This window comes from Athene cunicularia, assembly GCF_003259725.1.
Source record: "Athene cunicularia isolate RWA chromosome 13 unlocalized genomic scaffold, athCun1 chr13_part1, whole genome shotgun sequence".
Taxonomy (NCBI): domain Eukaryota; kingdom Metazoa; phylum Chordata; class Aves; order Strigiformes; family Strigidae; genus Athene; species Athene cunicularia.
This window is the reverse complement of record NW_020799117.1, coordinates 15967044-15982800: the sequence shown is the minus strand read 5'-3', so window position 1 is coordinate 15982800 and position 15757 is coordinate 15967044. Positions and strand designations below refer to the sequence as shown.

Sequence of the window (15757 nt, the reverse complement as noted above, 5' to 3'; positions counted from 1 at the left end):
ATGTAAATTCACTAGGAGGACAACTTAGTTTTCCTTTAAAGGAATTTATTTTTCATGTCAGGGTGCTTACAATCTTTTGTATACTAAGTTCATATAGGTTTTCAACTACCAAAAAAGTGCCCACATGAGAGAGACATTCTAGTAAAGATGGGGTAGCATGAGCTTACAACAGATTTTTTTTTTCTCTGCCAGTCTCCAACAAAGTACCTGTTGAACAGTGCAATTTACTTCAAAACTACATTTTAATGATATTCATCACACATCAGGAATGTTAAGAACTTGAAAAAACTATCTTTCTCACTACCCTGCCCTCTTTAGGAAGCATCCTCTGCTTGTGCCATTGCTTCTCTATGTTCTCAGTAATCAAACTCTCCATCAGTACCTGTTATTATACGGAAGATGTATATATACATGCACAGTGTGTCTCTCCTATTGGCAGCGTAATGCTCTTCAGTGTATTTTTCCCCTAGTTTCTTGACATGTAACCTTTTTTCCATAAATGAAAATGCTGGGTTTGTATCTCTACCTTATAACAAAACAACAGTTTAAACCAATGTAATTTTACTACTTCTTTCATGACACTTTCTAATGTAATTTGCCTAAGAAGTGATTTACCTTTAAGCCGATAGGTTTGAACATTACTTAAACAAATTAATGATTAAGAATTAACCATGCTGTGAACCACAGCCATGTGTTTGCTGACACTAGTAAGTGTTTGCTTGTGAGATGCACTGCCTGGAGAAGGGTAGACTGCTGAGCTTCACAAGAGAACACCCAGCTGTAAGATGACACAGGGGAATCTAAAAATGCAAGGTGAATTAAAAAAAAAAAACCAAACAGCCACCCTGACTTTTGACAACTGGAGTTTACCAAGATGTGCATTATGAAATCAAATTGGGTTTTATTTTTAGCCATTATCCCTCAAAATGAAATGTAACTTAATTACCTTATCATGTCAGAGACAGTAATAGTTGCCACATATGAGATACAAAGGAAAAAGACATACTCTTACTTTGGACTAAAGAGAAAAAAATAAGAGAGATTAAGTTTGAAAGTTAACATCAGCCAGGGAGTTCAGAAAGTTAAATTCTGTGGGGTTTTGAAGCAGAAAAAGCCCAAAAGAATGGAACACATGGTATATGTATCTATAAACCAACATTGAAATTATATTACACATTCCCCTCCAACTAAAATAAGCAGTCACCTGTCACTTTCATTAAGTGATACTACTTCAAGAGTAGTACATGCATTTTCTACCCTGAGCAGGTAACGCAAGGAGAGTTGTTCTAGCCACAGGTTCACACAGTACATCTGAATACCAATCAGACTAGCGTTTAAAACAGGACCACCACAAAAGACAATTTATATTATGCTGTTTATACAATCTATCTTTCCTGTGAATGTAAAGAAGGCTCAGACAGAGTCGCACCACAGTGCAACAGATGATAGATGGATATTAAGATAAGAACACAAGGCTATTCAATGCCTGTACATTACAGTAAGCAAGACAAAAATGTCTTCTAAACGTGACACTTCAGAAAATAAATGGATTGAGATGCTACTCTGAAAAGGTTCATTTTATGATATATAAATTATTGTTAAATTTTGCATTTCAGTAAGCTTTGTATCCTATCATTATATGACCTATAATCTTTCAACTGCACAAAACATTCATGGGTGATGCTCCTTCAGCTTAATAACGGCTGAAAATTTAAGTAGCCTAAGAACAGAAAGGTTTAAGGAACTTGTTTTGTCTACTGCTCAATCAGAAACTGTGTATTGTTTGTTAAAGGCCTCTTGACTATGCCTGGAATCTCAGCCAAGTACCTCTTTAACCACTGTCCTGCAGGCAGCTGTGGAACACTGCTTTGCATTCATCTCTCACCTTCTACATACACTGGCTGAAGGGCTGGCCCTGCTGGTCAGCAGGAGCTGTGCCACAGAGTTCAGGGACACAGAGATACGTAACGTATTATTTCACTGTATTTCCAAATTCGGGTATAAATAAAATTCAAGGATATATTTCTGCATATGTAATAATATGTATTAGATGAAACCACACCTATGCATGTCACCTTCTTGATGCGCTCCGAATACACACGCACACAGAGCTGTAATTTGCATGTACAGAACTTTTTAAATCTATAAATTAAAGAAACTATACAAATGGGAAACAACAAAGAATGCAAAGTTAAAGCTGGGTAGGAAGAGCTCTCATATTGTACTGTTACAAGTTTAAAAGACACATATGTGGTTACCTGAAGTGCTAAAAGTTTGCTAATTTTATGTAGTAGGAACCATGTAGAATATATGTTAGCCTGTTTTTTTTGTGGTTTTTTGGTTTGGTTTGGTTTTGTTTTTAAAGACAGCCTCAATAGCCAATTAAAATCTAGTCCAAGAACAGATTTTACAAAATACCTGTATATAAACAACAGTTGAAGAAAGCTAAGTAGATAACTTAATAAATTATAGGATTTCCAGATTGATTTTAGAAGCATGTATCTTTAAGGAGATCAGGTAAATGTAATTATTTTTAATTTTCTGAAATAGATTATATTCTAGGTTTGCCTCAGTTGAGCTCCAAAGGATCAAACAGTGAAATTAAAAGGACTTCCTCTCTATGAAATGGCTTTCTACACAGCTCAAACAAAATAAACCAAAATCAAATACTAAAAAGGTATCTCAGGCTTTATGAAAAATATTGGTTCCTCTCTATCTTCATTTTCAAAAATGTATTGATGTAACTGAAAAAAACAAACCGTCTATGACTGATTACACTGTATCATTATAAATAGTTGACCATAAGTCCAGAAATGGTGCTTGTAGGAATAAACTAGGCTTGAACACACATCTATAGTTCTGATGATACAGGCAAAACCACACATGCTGCACTATTCATCTTACTTTAGGAATCAGGTTTAAACATATTTCTAGGCTGCTTATGTTAATGCCAAGAGACTTAACATTTGGGCAGTATAAATTTATGGCAGATATGGGAAAAATAAAAGGCGAGTAGGTCACTATGTCAAGAGAAGCAGCACAGTGGTCTGCCCTGCAGTACTCTCTTGGGGGATCTCTGGCATATTGGGTAGGGCACTTCTGAAAGTAACAGCACCTTTAGGATGACAGTTTCATAGAAGCCCATATGACTCCAGAAAACAGCTAACCACAAAGGACTTACATGTAGGGGAAAAAACTATAATATATCTTTTAAACCTGTAGAATATGTATAAATAATAACATTCTATTGTATCTTTTAAAGCTATAGAATATTTATCAATAACATTCCATAGAATCTTATATACACAGAATCATATGCCTCAAAAAGGAGGCTTAACTCCTAGTGGCATCAGGGCTTGGAATAAAACAATAAAAACTATTAAAAACACAGCACAGTTTTCCAGAGCTTGACCACATTCTAAACTCCAGTGGTGTGTCTAGTCAAAGGTTAGGTAAGTATTTATTAACAAGATTCTATGACAACTAATCTTAGCTGGCTAACTCACTGCAAATGAGAAGTCAGGTCTTTGCAACACACTCCAGGGTGACAGAGAAAAAGGCACATTTCAGAAATTTCAGTTTCTCAAGATCCACAGTGTAACAGAAAATTAATGGTAAGAGACAACACTTCAAAGGGATCTTGAAAAAGTCTGAGTACCTAATACCATCCAATTCTTCCAGAAAACTTGTATAAAAGAGGAATTCCAGGAACTCTCACGTGGAATTTCTAACTCAAGTTGAGGTTATATAAAAGTATGAATATTGAAGTAGACATATCTACAAGGAGAATGATGAAGGTGAAGGAAAGGAAATTTCTAAATGTTAATTTGATTGTCACATAAAATAACGCCCAGGAGCATGACCTGGTCAAGGAACCACATTTAGAACTATATTTAAATTAAATTAATTAAAAAAAAAATAAAAGCAGACTAAGGAATTCAACTAGGTACACATATTCAGTGTACAAGTTTTAAAAATATTTTTTCTACATTAATTTGACAAGGAAAACAGAGGTAGAAGTATTCTATTATTATGCCGCTTCCATCTTTTTAATATAAATTCTGTAAATTTTCTAAGAAAATAATTTAAAATTTAATTAGAAGGCTCAGTACTTCAAACTCAGTCCTTTGATATTGTTACAATAAAGCTAAATTATGGAAGAATGATCACATCAGGAAGGTTTGAGGCTATAGTAATGTCTGTACCACAACAATCTACTCCAACAAACTGATCACAGAACTATTCTAGTGCATTGCCAATCCAAATACTTCTTCCCACCCCAACTTCTCATTCTAGAGAGCTAATCCACTACAAAGTCTCAGTGAACTGTTGAACTTCATCACTAAAATGCAAAGTTAAAACATCCCCAGTCAAACCAGCTACAACCCAGGTGCTCCTGCTCCGGAATGATTTCACTTAAAATCCCTGAAGGTGAACAGCAGTTGCTGTTTTTATATAACCTCTCTTAATTCATATAAAACAGCTCAACTGCTTAGATTTTATTATTTCAGATTCTGTCTGTATGAATCTCCACATGTATTTAGTGTATCTGTGTGCTCATGCTTAAGAGATATTTCTGTCTTTTCCCATTTAATTTTGTGTGCTGGTTTTGGCTGGGCTAAAGTTAATTTTCCTCACAGTAGCTTGCATGGGGCTGTGTTTTGGATTTGTGCTGAAAACATTCTTGATAATTTAGAGACGTTTTTATTACTGCTGAGCAGCGCCTGTGCAGAGTCAAGGACATTTCTGCCTCTCACCCCTTCTCATACAGCGAGCAGGCTGGGGGGCACAAGGAACTGGGAGGGGACGCAGCCAGGACAGCTGACCCCAACTGACACGAGGGATGTCCCAGATTGTATGGCATCACACTCAGCATATAAAGCTGGGGAAGAAGGAGGAAGGAAGGGACATTTGGAGTGATGGCGTTCGTCTTCCCAAGTCCCCGCAACACATGATGGAGCTCGGCTCTCCTGGAGATGGCTGAACACCTGCCTGCCATGGGAGCTGGTGAATGAATTCCTTGGTTTGTCTTGCTTGAATGTGTGGCTTTTGCTTTACCTATAAAACTGTCTTTATCTCAACCCATGAGCCTTCTCACTTTTACTCTTCTGATTATCTCTCCCATCCCACCAGGGGAGAGTGAGCAAGTGGCTGCATGGGGCTTAGTTGCCAGCTGAGGTTGAACCATGACCCTTTCAGACAATTTGATTTCTACTACCACCGCAGATTTAGTAGGACATATCTGAAAAAGCACAGTAAAGGAAAGTAAATACCATTTATATTTTTTGCAATAATTAATATCTGCAGTACTCTTTATTTTACTACTACTTTATTACTTAACTAGCAGTATTAACTACTCTGGCAACTACGCATGCCACCAACTTTAAGCTACCTTAGAAGGAATGTCAATAATGCATAACACAGAAGTGACTTAGAATATTAATAAATCAATACATGTCAATCCTATCTATATTCCTTAGGTTCACCTAAATCTAGCTGAAACATACTTTTCCTTTTCCAATTCTGCCTCTGTTTACAGAATTTGAATCCTTTAGACTTTATTACATGTAGCAGTACTGTGCAGTCATGGAAGCTCTGGTCTTAATTTCCTGTTTTTGTCTTAATTTATTCCTGTACTCAAGAGATTGTTGATACAAACGCTAAACGTAAGCTACAAGGTGTATTGAATAATGCCTTTAAGATATGGAGCTCTCAATTATTTATAAAAGTAACTTTTATTCAGATGTAACATTCAGAAATCAACTCACAATGTAGTTCTGAGTTGGATCTATGAAATGAAGGGTCCAAACCTTACTGCTAAGAGTAGAACATGATGAGAAATTTGACTGCAAGTACAGTTCTGTTACTTTTGACAAGGCTTTCTATAAAGAGAATGAGCCTGACAGTGGCTAAAAGAAGAGATGCACTTTACTACTCTAAATATGTCAATTCTAGTGACCAAACCAGGCACTTGGTAAATTAGAACACGTGGCTTTGTAAAATTTGTACTGTGTAATAAGCTGTTAGGAAGGTTGGACAAGCTGTTTTTACTATTCGAAAGCATCAATATAAGTTCCTTAAAATGATGGTATTACACACGATACACAAGGTCAAATTGCAGAATCAAAACTTGGGCGCAAAATCTACAATTAATCCTGACAATTGCCAAATATCCTTTGAGCGGAAAGAGAGAGGGCAGCAGTACAGTTTTCCCTAACAATGAATATACTGTAGTGCTCAAAGAAGGCTGAAGATTTTGCAAACTAGATAGGTAACAGATGAAGATTTCTGGTATCTAAAGAGAAAGAGGCCACGTGATTTTTTCATTCCGTTTCCCAGATCATTTAGTTTTCCAAAATGCACTCAATTTCCCACTTTCACATGCTATTTAATCACATAAAAATCATGCTTTATTTAAAAAAAAAAAAAAAGATTATGTCAGTAAGTTTCAGTAAGTCCTTCCAGGGGCCTCCTGGCATTAACACCACATTCAGTATTTTCATTAATCAGCAGCAGGTAGTTCAAATCATGTGGGATTTGAGGCACAGTATTTTCCTACCCCAGACTTTGACTGAGAAAACAAAGCTTTCATTCTAAAGGAAAAAAACCTGAACCAAGTACAGTCAAACATGTCCAGATTCTGAGCATATACACTACAGGAAAACCTGTCTTTGAAGCACGTTTACTCTACTGAACCATCACTCAGAATTTAAACAATTATATTGGGATCAAATACTAACTCTTAATGATCCTATTTAAGGAAGTAAGCTTTGAAGAAGCATGAAAACATATTGACAGATATATTTGTAAGTCACTGGCAGGAGAAATACTGGGACATTGGTTGAAAATACTGAACTCACTTGTCCCAGTAAGGAAAGGGATATCAAGAAGTGTTCTGTTAAGTCCTGGCTTTTCAACTCTGCTTATTATATCAAGCAGATTTAATTCTTCAGATACAATAAGCCCATCCACTATCTACATTTCTGTCAAAATGCTTGGCCTTCCACTAACAACTTTTGAATGTAGTTATACATCAACAATATAAAAATCTTTAATAAGGGGAAGAGTTTGCAAGTAACAGTTTAAAATAATGTACTGTCATTGTTTCCTCATTTTTTTCTCTGTATTAAAAAATGGAATGTAATCAATTTTGCTTTTCCTACTATTATGGCATTAGAAACTGTAAAAATTTTGTCCCAGATGCAGATCCAATTTGGAATAAAGGATATTATATTTCCAGTTCATAATCCAAACAAAAGAAAGTGCTTATAAAAGCAAGCTATGGAAATCACAAAGAAAGCACCAGTCAGGCTCCCTCCACTTTCACCTTAGCAGTGGGTAGAAGTAAACTCAAACTAAGGACTTACGGCACTAGTATAAAAAATATGTATATAATTTAATTTTTTAAAATCAGTTTTTCTTGTCTCCCTCCTTTTCCAAGTTTCACAGCATACATATGGGTATGAATAAGTAAGGGATTCTTCACCCTAACTTCATGCACAGCAGCTTGAGAACTGATTCAGATTAACATAAATGATAATACACATACATAAGGCTGTCTTTCAAAGAGGTTTGATAATTCGTAAATGCAATGTTTACACAGATCAGGTCAAGTCAAAAGGTTTGTAATATAAGTATTTAACATGTAAATCTGTTTATCACTGCTAAGGAACATGGGATGACTTCAGATGCTCACTATCTAATATACGCAGTACACATTTAGTGCAACTCGCATGAATTTTCATTCTGATTTTTAATTACTGTGCAGTTTGTAAAGACAAAAATCCACTAAGTGAGATTGCTCTTTTTTTCTTTTATCAGAACAATTAACATTAATTGCGTATTACTTCACAGGCACTGCTTTTTTACACACTCATTACTAAATAATAGATTGAATGGTTTGAATAGAAGCATTAAAATAAGAAGTACAGACGTTTACCCCTAAACATATTTCTATCAATATTTCTTTAGCCAGTGTTCATTAAGGAAGTAATGCAAAGCTTCATTTACACTCACTATATGTTTCAAAAAAAAAAAAAAAAAAAAAAAAAAAGGCAGTTCCTTTTATAATTGTTTATATTGTGTTTTTTCCAGATGTAATTTTCTTTTTATACTGTATAGAGTTTTATTTGCATGATTTGTCAAAACACTTTGTGAAACCATAAAAGGAGGACAAGAATTTCATACCATTAAAGATACCTTGGTGGCAGGAAGGCAAGACACTGAATTTGCTTTAACTTGAGATTTTGAAAGTTTTAGATAGAGTCTGAATTCATGTCTCTATGGTGTCCATCCTGTTTTTTCACCTACTAGAGAATAAAGTAGCTGAAGGGTTTTTTTCTAAGGTTTCCAATTCATGGCTTCAATTTCTGTCTCAAAATCTTAAAATGAAATATCTACCCATCCATATGGAGGTCCAGACATGTATTTTTTTGAATATATTAAAATCTACTTATACTGATAATAGCATAGGGACATACGATTTGTCATGGTAAACACAGGTTTAACAGCGAATTGCTTGGATTATGTATAGTGGATCATTATGTTCATGTCTCTGCAGTAAAGTGCTAAATAGGAATTGCCACAACAAAGACTTCGCAATGCTGACTGAGAAGGAGAAGCTAGGACATGCTGAGGTAATTTGGGAAGAGACTGCTCTTCAGGGACACAGGAAAGGAATCTTCAAACCAACAGGACTACCAAACTCTACCAAAGGGAAGAAAACATGACACAACACAAAATGTCATGAATTATATCTTTGTCTGAATAACCCAGGGACACCAGACGATTACATCTTGTCTTACAATCTTGCTTGGGAGGAAAGACAGCTTCACAGAGCTTTACAGGATAAAGAAATACCCTATAAAAGAAACTGCATGTATGTAGAATTTCTTTCTGTAGAGCATTCAACAGAACCTTGAGACAAACCTCATTATTTTGTTCTGCAGTTGCAATGATGGCACTGTACATTATACTCACTTAAATACTTTCTGCCATATAAATAAATCTGACAAGGATCCCGCACAACATCTGAACCTGCCCTGTCTTCACAACCCCAATTAATGGACTAAGAACGTCATTGTGGAAAGATTTTTGCTTTGGTAAATTAAAGACTATGAGAAGTTTTCCATGATAAACAGGCATTTTGAAAGAATAAAATAAATGTTTAACATCTTTGATCCAATAATAAACTGGATCAAAATAAAAAATAAATAAAAGTCATCGACATAGCTATATCTTTTGTAAATTCATATTAGGAGTTTAATATTTTCTTTGGTTTCCTGAAAAACTTTCATTAATGTTTTCCCTAAACTTATGTCCACATTTAATTACTGAAAATGCACCTCTACCACACAGCAGATGTGTCATTAACTATTTCTGAAAAAAAGTGAAATAAAATCACCCAGCATGAGAATACTATGAAATAAGTCAACACTAGCAGATGGTGTTTATTTTGTCACTGCTTGTGTTAAAAACTACCACCTATTTCATCAGTTTCTTTAAGGTAGAAGCTTCATGTAAAAAGTGGAAAAGCTATTTTTTATAAGCTGTCACAGAACTTAAAATATAAGTTCTTGTTTTCATGGCTTCCAGTTTTCTAGGACATGGTGCAATACACAGGAGATTGGTTTGTATAAATCTAACATGATCGAGTATTTTGCTAGCAGCTCAGTCTTTCAACACACAATCTGTTTTGTTTCTCAAGCAAATTTGTAAATTCTTTAGTTCAAATAACGGTGTTTTCAAGACAAATTCTGTAACAAGTGTTAAGTCTGCTCTTAGGAGAGGCACCTGGTAGAACTGTCAGCTTGTTTTCTTCTAGGACACAATATGCAAGAGAGTTTTAGCTCCCCCTCACAATTTCCTACATTCTCATTATTTTATTTTATGACACACTTTTGGCTTTGCAGTTTACATTCTCTGCTTGATTGTTTCTTAACAAATCAGTATGTTGCATGAAGACTAATTGTACAACCTGGACGCAGCTACTTAAAGAAATCATGGCTAAAATACCTACGATAAAAACCAAGTTTTGCTCATGTTTTTTTCAACGAATTTCCATTAAAATGGAACCCCCCAAAACATCCCAGAAATTCAAACCCATATAATCCTTAGTAAGGCTAATCCACATTGAAAGCAGCAAAGTGAATTAAATTCCTCACTACTGTAATTTAAACAGAATTATTATAAAAGCTCTATCCACAGTATCCATATACAGTATTTAAATACAATGTAACATAACTTATTCATATCTGAAGACTACGGAACACCAGCCTACCATTCTCACTAATGACTTTAAACATCATGCTATAGAGATCATCCTCCTAAATCAAATCCCCATACAACCAGTTGCATTTTGTATCTAAACATCAAAAGCATGGGATAAAATCAATCCATTGTGTTCCCCCAGAAAAGGCATAATCCCTATCGACATTAAATTACAGTTTAATTGATAATATCCCAAAATGACTTTAAGAATTTACTTGCACATCACAGATTACCGTAGATCTGAGATGTATGTTTGCTGCAACAACATATCAAATACATAGCTTATTAACTATAGTCACTCAAATCTTCTTTTGGTATTGACAGGATTATTCATGAATTCCAAGACTATGGACTCCGCTACAACGTTCAGACTTGTATGTTCACATTTACTAAAGATCATCATGTTGAAACAAACAGCAAAGATGCTTGAACTGCACTACAATGGCTGCAAAGTAAACGAATAGATAGGAAATGGTAGAAAAAAAAGGCTGCCTAGACTACCACTGTTAGTGGACTGCAATATGTTTTTTAATAACTTGACTCAATCCTTTCTCCCTCCCTGTTATGTCTTAATGTTAATGTTAATGTTCAGGCTGGCTTGCACACACTATACAGGGAACCAACCCTTTTATCTTTATTATTTAATGGGAAGCACAGGCCTCTCGGTGTCCTGTTCAAATCATACTCTAAGCAGAACACTGTTATATATAATGCTCAACATTACACTATCTGAATGCTTCAAAAGCATTAATTAATGTTTCTGATACATTTCTGATCTTTTGTTACATTATTTTACAGCTATAAAAAGAAACCGAGGGTGGTTTCATGCTTTTATTTGTTCAGTTTTATTTTTAATTTTGGGTGCTTATTATGAGATAGATTTATTTTGGGGGGGTTGTGCTTTCATTTTGTTTGGTTGGGTTTTTATAATCTGTTAAGAATTCTTCTCCCAGAGTAGGAGAAGTCAGAAAAGGTGATTTAGGTCTACTCCAAATACTAGGTAGGGGAGATATTTTCCTAAAGGATGTTTTTATTCTTTTTCCTTCCAGAGTCTGAACATGGATCTGACAACAGTCCTTCTGCCTGCATTTCTGAAGCACTGACCATTATAATGTCCATGTTCAGCACTTAACCTCCTTTTTTCCAATTACCTCTTGGTCTGCACCAGCGGCACCTTTCTCCTTAGCAAAGCAAAGGCTGAATAGATCAAGAAACCTAACATTTTATTAGAACACAGCAAAGCAACCCACTCACTAAATGAGCACACTCAATAACTGGGTACCTTTAAAACGAGAAGTCTGAGGGCTCTACTTATGGTGATACAAAGAGTCCTCTTCTGTTGACACAACATGCTCACTGAAAGCTTTGCAACACTATTTGGATGTGAATTCTCAGCCAGCTGAGGCTTTAAACCAAGGTTAGTGCCATCTGTCTGGTTTTGGCAGCATCCAGACTGATGTAAAAAAATCCTATGGCACTTTTTAAAAGGAAGAGAGATAAAGTTTGGTTTGGGTCAATTCCCTTGAATTATTAACATAACAGATTTGGCTGACATCAATTCCAGTCAGCAAATTTGGATCTATAAGCTCACTGCACCTTTCTTACCAGATTTAGAGCATGCAACAACCTATTTTACTAGTCATAGCATATTTAGTATGTCATTAAAAGTAATGTTTGTCTCAGTTCAATTATTTTCTTAAATGCATGTTATTGTCAAGCCAGAGGTGAGAATTAATACTACCACCAAATATTTTTGAGTTGCCATATAGTTATTAATACATTCTCATGTTTTTCTTAACTTCTAGGAACCCTAAACACAGTACCAAAAATTAAAAGCAATATATAAACTAAATTTGTTTGAATGGGGAAGGGTATCAGATTGCCAGGGAAAAGAACTAAACCAAAAAGAAACAATATTTGATAAAAAGCCTCAAAGCTTCAGATGAGAAATGACATAGTTCAGATGGATGCAATTTGTACAGCAAAACCTTTCTGTGATCCTGGAAAATACACTCAAGTACTTTTCTTTGAGATTTAGTATGGCCTAAATAGCATAGCCCATTCAATTCACCTGTGCCAAAATCCCTTCTGCAAAACCAATGATCATGAATGGTTCAGAAATGCAGAGATATATACAAGATCATTTCCATTCTTTATTAATTTCATCTTTATTTCCAACTATACACATGCCACCTTGGGCAATTTTTAGTATTATAAACCAGCATTATGGAAATTTAATTGCTCTACCAAATGCTCTGGCTCCCACTCTTCTAAGAAGCATGGAAATACAAAAAAATTATCCTTATCTCCAGTTTGAAAACACACTGAGCATTTTTGGGCTGCATTAACTATGAAATGGTCACAGATGCTCAGTACTTTCCAGAATTTTACATAAGAAACTGTCCCAGTATTTGCTCAGACAGTGAGATTCAAAGCACAATGCCGTTCACTACTTTTTACCATCAAGCAATCATCGAAAGAAATATATCAGAAAATAAAATGGGGAGAACCTTGGTTTTTATTTCTCATTTAACCAAAAACCTTGGGGTTTATTTCTCATTTAAATATTAAGCAAGCAGAATATTATTCCCAGTTAGGGTCCTAATTTTGCAAAGCATTTACTTAAGTGCTTAAATGAAAAGCCCAAATGGAAGGATATCTTTCATGTATGTACTGGGTCATGGCTGCAATGGAAGAAAAGAATCAAATATCAAAATATGCCTTTCATCTCATTAGGCAGTTAAATACAAGGCAAAAACTGCAGTGTTGAGGACAAAGAACTATAAAAAAACTGTCCCTGCTAAATTAGTAAAGGCACATACTGATATTATAGTTAGTATAGGTGTATATATGCAGTGAGTTAAAGCTATTTCTTCAATCCAAGAAACGTCAAGAGAAAGATGTCACCGAATCATTATTTTTGTATCAAAATTCCTTAAGATGTCTTTGGATTTATATTACTACATCTTGTTCATTTTTTTCTTTTGCTAAAAAGCACACTGTAAGCTTTTTTCCAGACACCCTCCTCTTCCCAAAGGAGTTTTGCTCTCAGGGAAACGAAAGGGGTGTGTGTAGCAGGAGCAAAATGTCTTTCAATGAGGTGATTCCCTACAAAACAAACAAAAAAAAAACCCAAACCAGCAAAACCTCCTGATTGTTTTACACAGCCCCTAAGATACAAAACTTCAGTGACTGTCTGATTCTGAAACTCTTAAATCAAAAAACTTCAAATCAAGACTAAAGATGAACTGAGCGATCAGATTTAAGAATCGTTGCAGAAACATGTATCACATACAAGCTTTTACCAATGGGATAAACCAGACGCAACTGCTCTCGTGAAAATACTGCTGGATGCAGGTACCGTATTGTTTTTAAATTGTGCCTGTGAACACCCAGATCTGGCATCTCTTCATGTCTTAGCTCTCTTTCTGCCCATGTAATGAGGCCTGTCCCATGAAGCAACATCAGGTCAGGGAAAATGCAACTCCTTCAGTACCCAGTGATGACTCCCAGTAAAATCCCTACCCTTACTTAATTCAATGAAATTAGGAACATTATATTCAACAATGAAATAGAAATAAGTAGTAAAAAAGAGATCAGATTTATTCAATTGGATATAAATACCCGGGAGGAAAAAGCAAGCAAATAAACAAATCCCACAATACATAACACGCAGAACATAGACTAGATTAATCATTGGAAAACCCACAAATTCTAAACTAGGTTCTAAGTTTACAAAGAATACAGTTTAAGCAAGATAAAAACCTTACGTATTAGAGAGTTCTTTGTCTCAGCCAGCTGCTGCCAGCTTGTCTGTCTGTCTTTCAATTTCTCAGAAAGGTGTGTGTGAAAATCTAAATGAAATAAAACAAATACATTTTAGAGATGGCTCTTATCCTCCTTTTCTTCCATTCCATTCACCTTTGGTGTAATACAGCCAATAGAATGTTTCACCTCCTCCCACCCAAAGCATTCTTGAATAACAAAACCATACATTACTCACTATTATCTAGAGATTGAGAATTCTTTTATCTTTTTATCAGTGACATAAAAAAAGGCATACTGAGTAGCAGTAGCACTGGCAAAATCTTGCTTTCCAGGAGGTCCACATATGCACTGTCAGTATCGTTAACCACAACAAGGACAGAATGCGTAAAACTCTGCGTATAATACGTGCACTAGAATTTAACCTGAAGTCCATGAAAGTTTCCATACATACTGTACAGTAGGTATTTAAGATCATACTAAATTGTTTTCAGTGTATTATCTATTACTCCTATAGCCAAGTATGTATCATTACATCCTTCTAGAAGATAATTTTTATTATCTAAATCAGACTCTTAAGATACATTTGGAAAATAGACACTTTCAGCCATAATAAATCACTTCTTACATGTTTATTACAGCAGCATGATGACTTTTACATCGACTATCAACATAATCAGGCTCATTTTGCTGCATCTCAACTAGACATGAACCAGTGAAACTGCACCGCTGAAGGATGGCATTTTTCTTCTTTTTTCTCTTGTAAAAACTCTCCAGCTTTAGGAAGACAGATTTTTATATATATATATATATATATAAAATCTCTTAGTTTTGAATAGTTTTTCTCCTTGACTAAAAAGAAAACAGGTTTCTTTTAGTTGTACAACTAATTAAAATTTAGCTGGATTTTGAAAACATGAAGTAATGAGGGAGTCCCCTTACATTTGAAAAGCACAAAATCAATTGAAAACTGTTATTGAATTTCATAATAACAATGGGAGACTTTTCAGATGCAGTAAACAGGAAACATAAAACCTATTTATTTACATGAATTTCCTTACACAAACTGGTAAGACAAGAAGCCTAATTCACTCTCTTTAAGGCTTCACTGGGAAATTATTTTACTTGGCACATCTCAGGTTCAAATCCTTAATAATTTTTATAAGACAATAATTTAATCTTGCACCCAAGACTCACCAGAATGAACAATGAAAATGTGTTCTGTATACCACAGCAATTTACTATATGCAAAGGAAAAAAGGCGATGCATTGACACTTAAAGATATAAAATCAGCTGACCAAAACAACAGAAAATAAAGCACTTTGCATGCTAAAGGTGTAAGACAACAAATTAGCTATTTGTTAGGAGCAGAAATATTTTGGACCTAAAATGTGTGCAACAGAAATAATGTGAAAGAATGACAGCTCTTAAGTGTTACACTGCTCGTTTTGGGGGTAAAAAGTATTTTTAAGGGACAAGTTATACTTTTACAAACAATAAAAAACAGACAGTTTCCTAAACTGGCTAAACATCCCCTTGCCACACATGAAATTCAAGTTTGATTTGGGATGAACATAAGTAATTTTCAGGTATTTGGGTCCATGTCTAATTAGTTCAGCTTTACTTTTTATGATACAGACTTTTGATTGAAAAGCAAGGAAGGAAAAAAAGAGATTTTCAGGAATGCTCCACTGAAAGATAATTCTAAGAACAATAAGCAAG

The 15757-nt window shown here is 35.0% G+C and overlaps 1 protein-coding gene across 11 annotated transcripts in view; it reads right to left on the bottom strand.

Annotated features, from left to right (window-relative positions):
- TENM2 (teneurin transmembrane protein 2) overlaps window positions 1-15757 on the bottom strand; it is a 727803-nt gene that overhangs the window by 299169 nt on the left and 412877 nt on the right. For 7 of the 11 annotated variants that reach the window (XM_026858437.1, XM_026858438.1, XM_026858439.1 and 4 more), the window contains exon 5: window positions 14040-14123. The exons of the other annotated variants lie outside the window; for them this stretch is intronic. In XM_026858437.1, the coding sequence (XP_026714238.1) occupies window positions 14040-14123 (84 nt within the window). The remainder of the gene's footprint in view (window positions 1-14039; window positions 14124-15757) is intronic. 11 annotated transcript variants of the gene reach the window in all.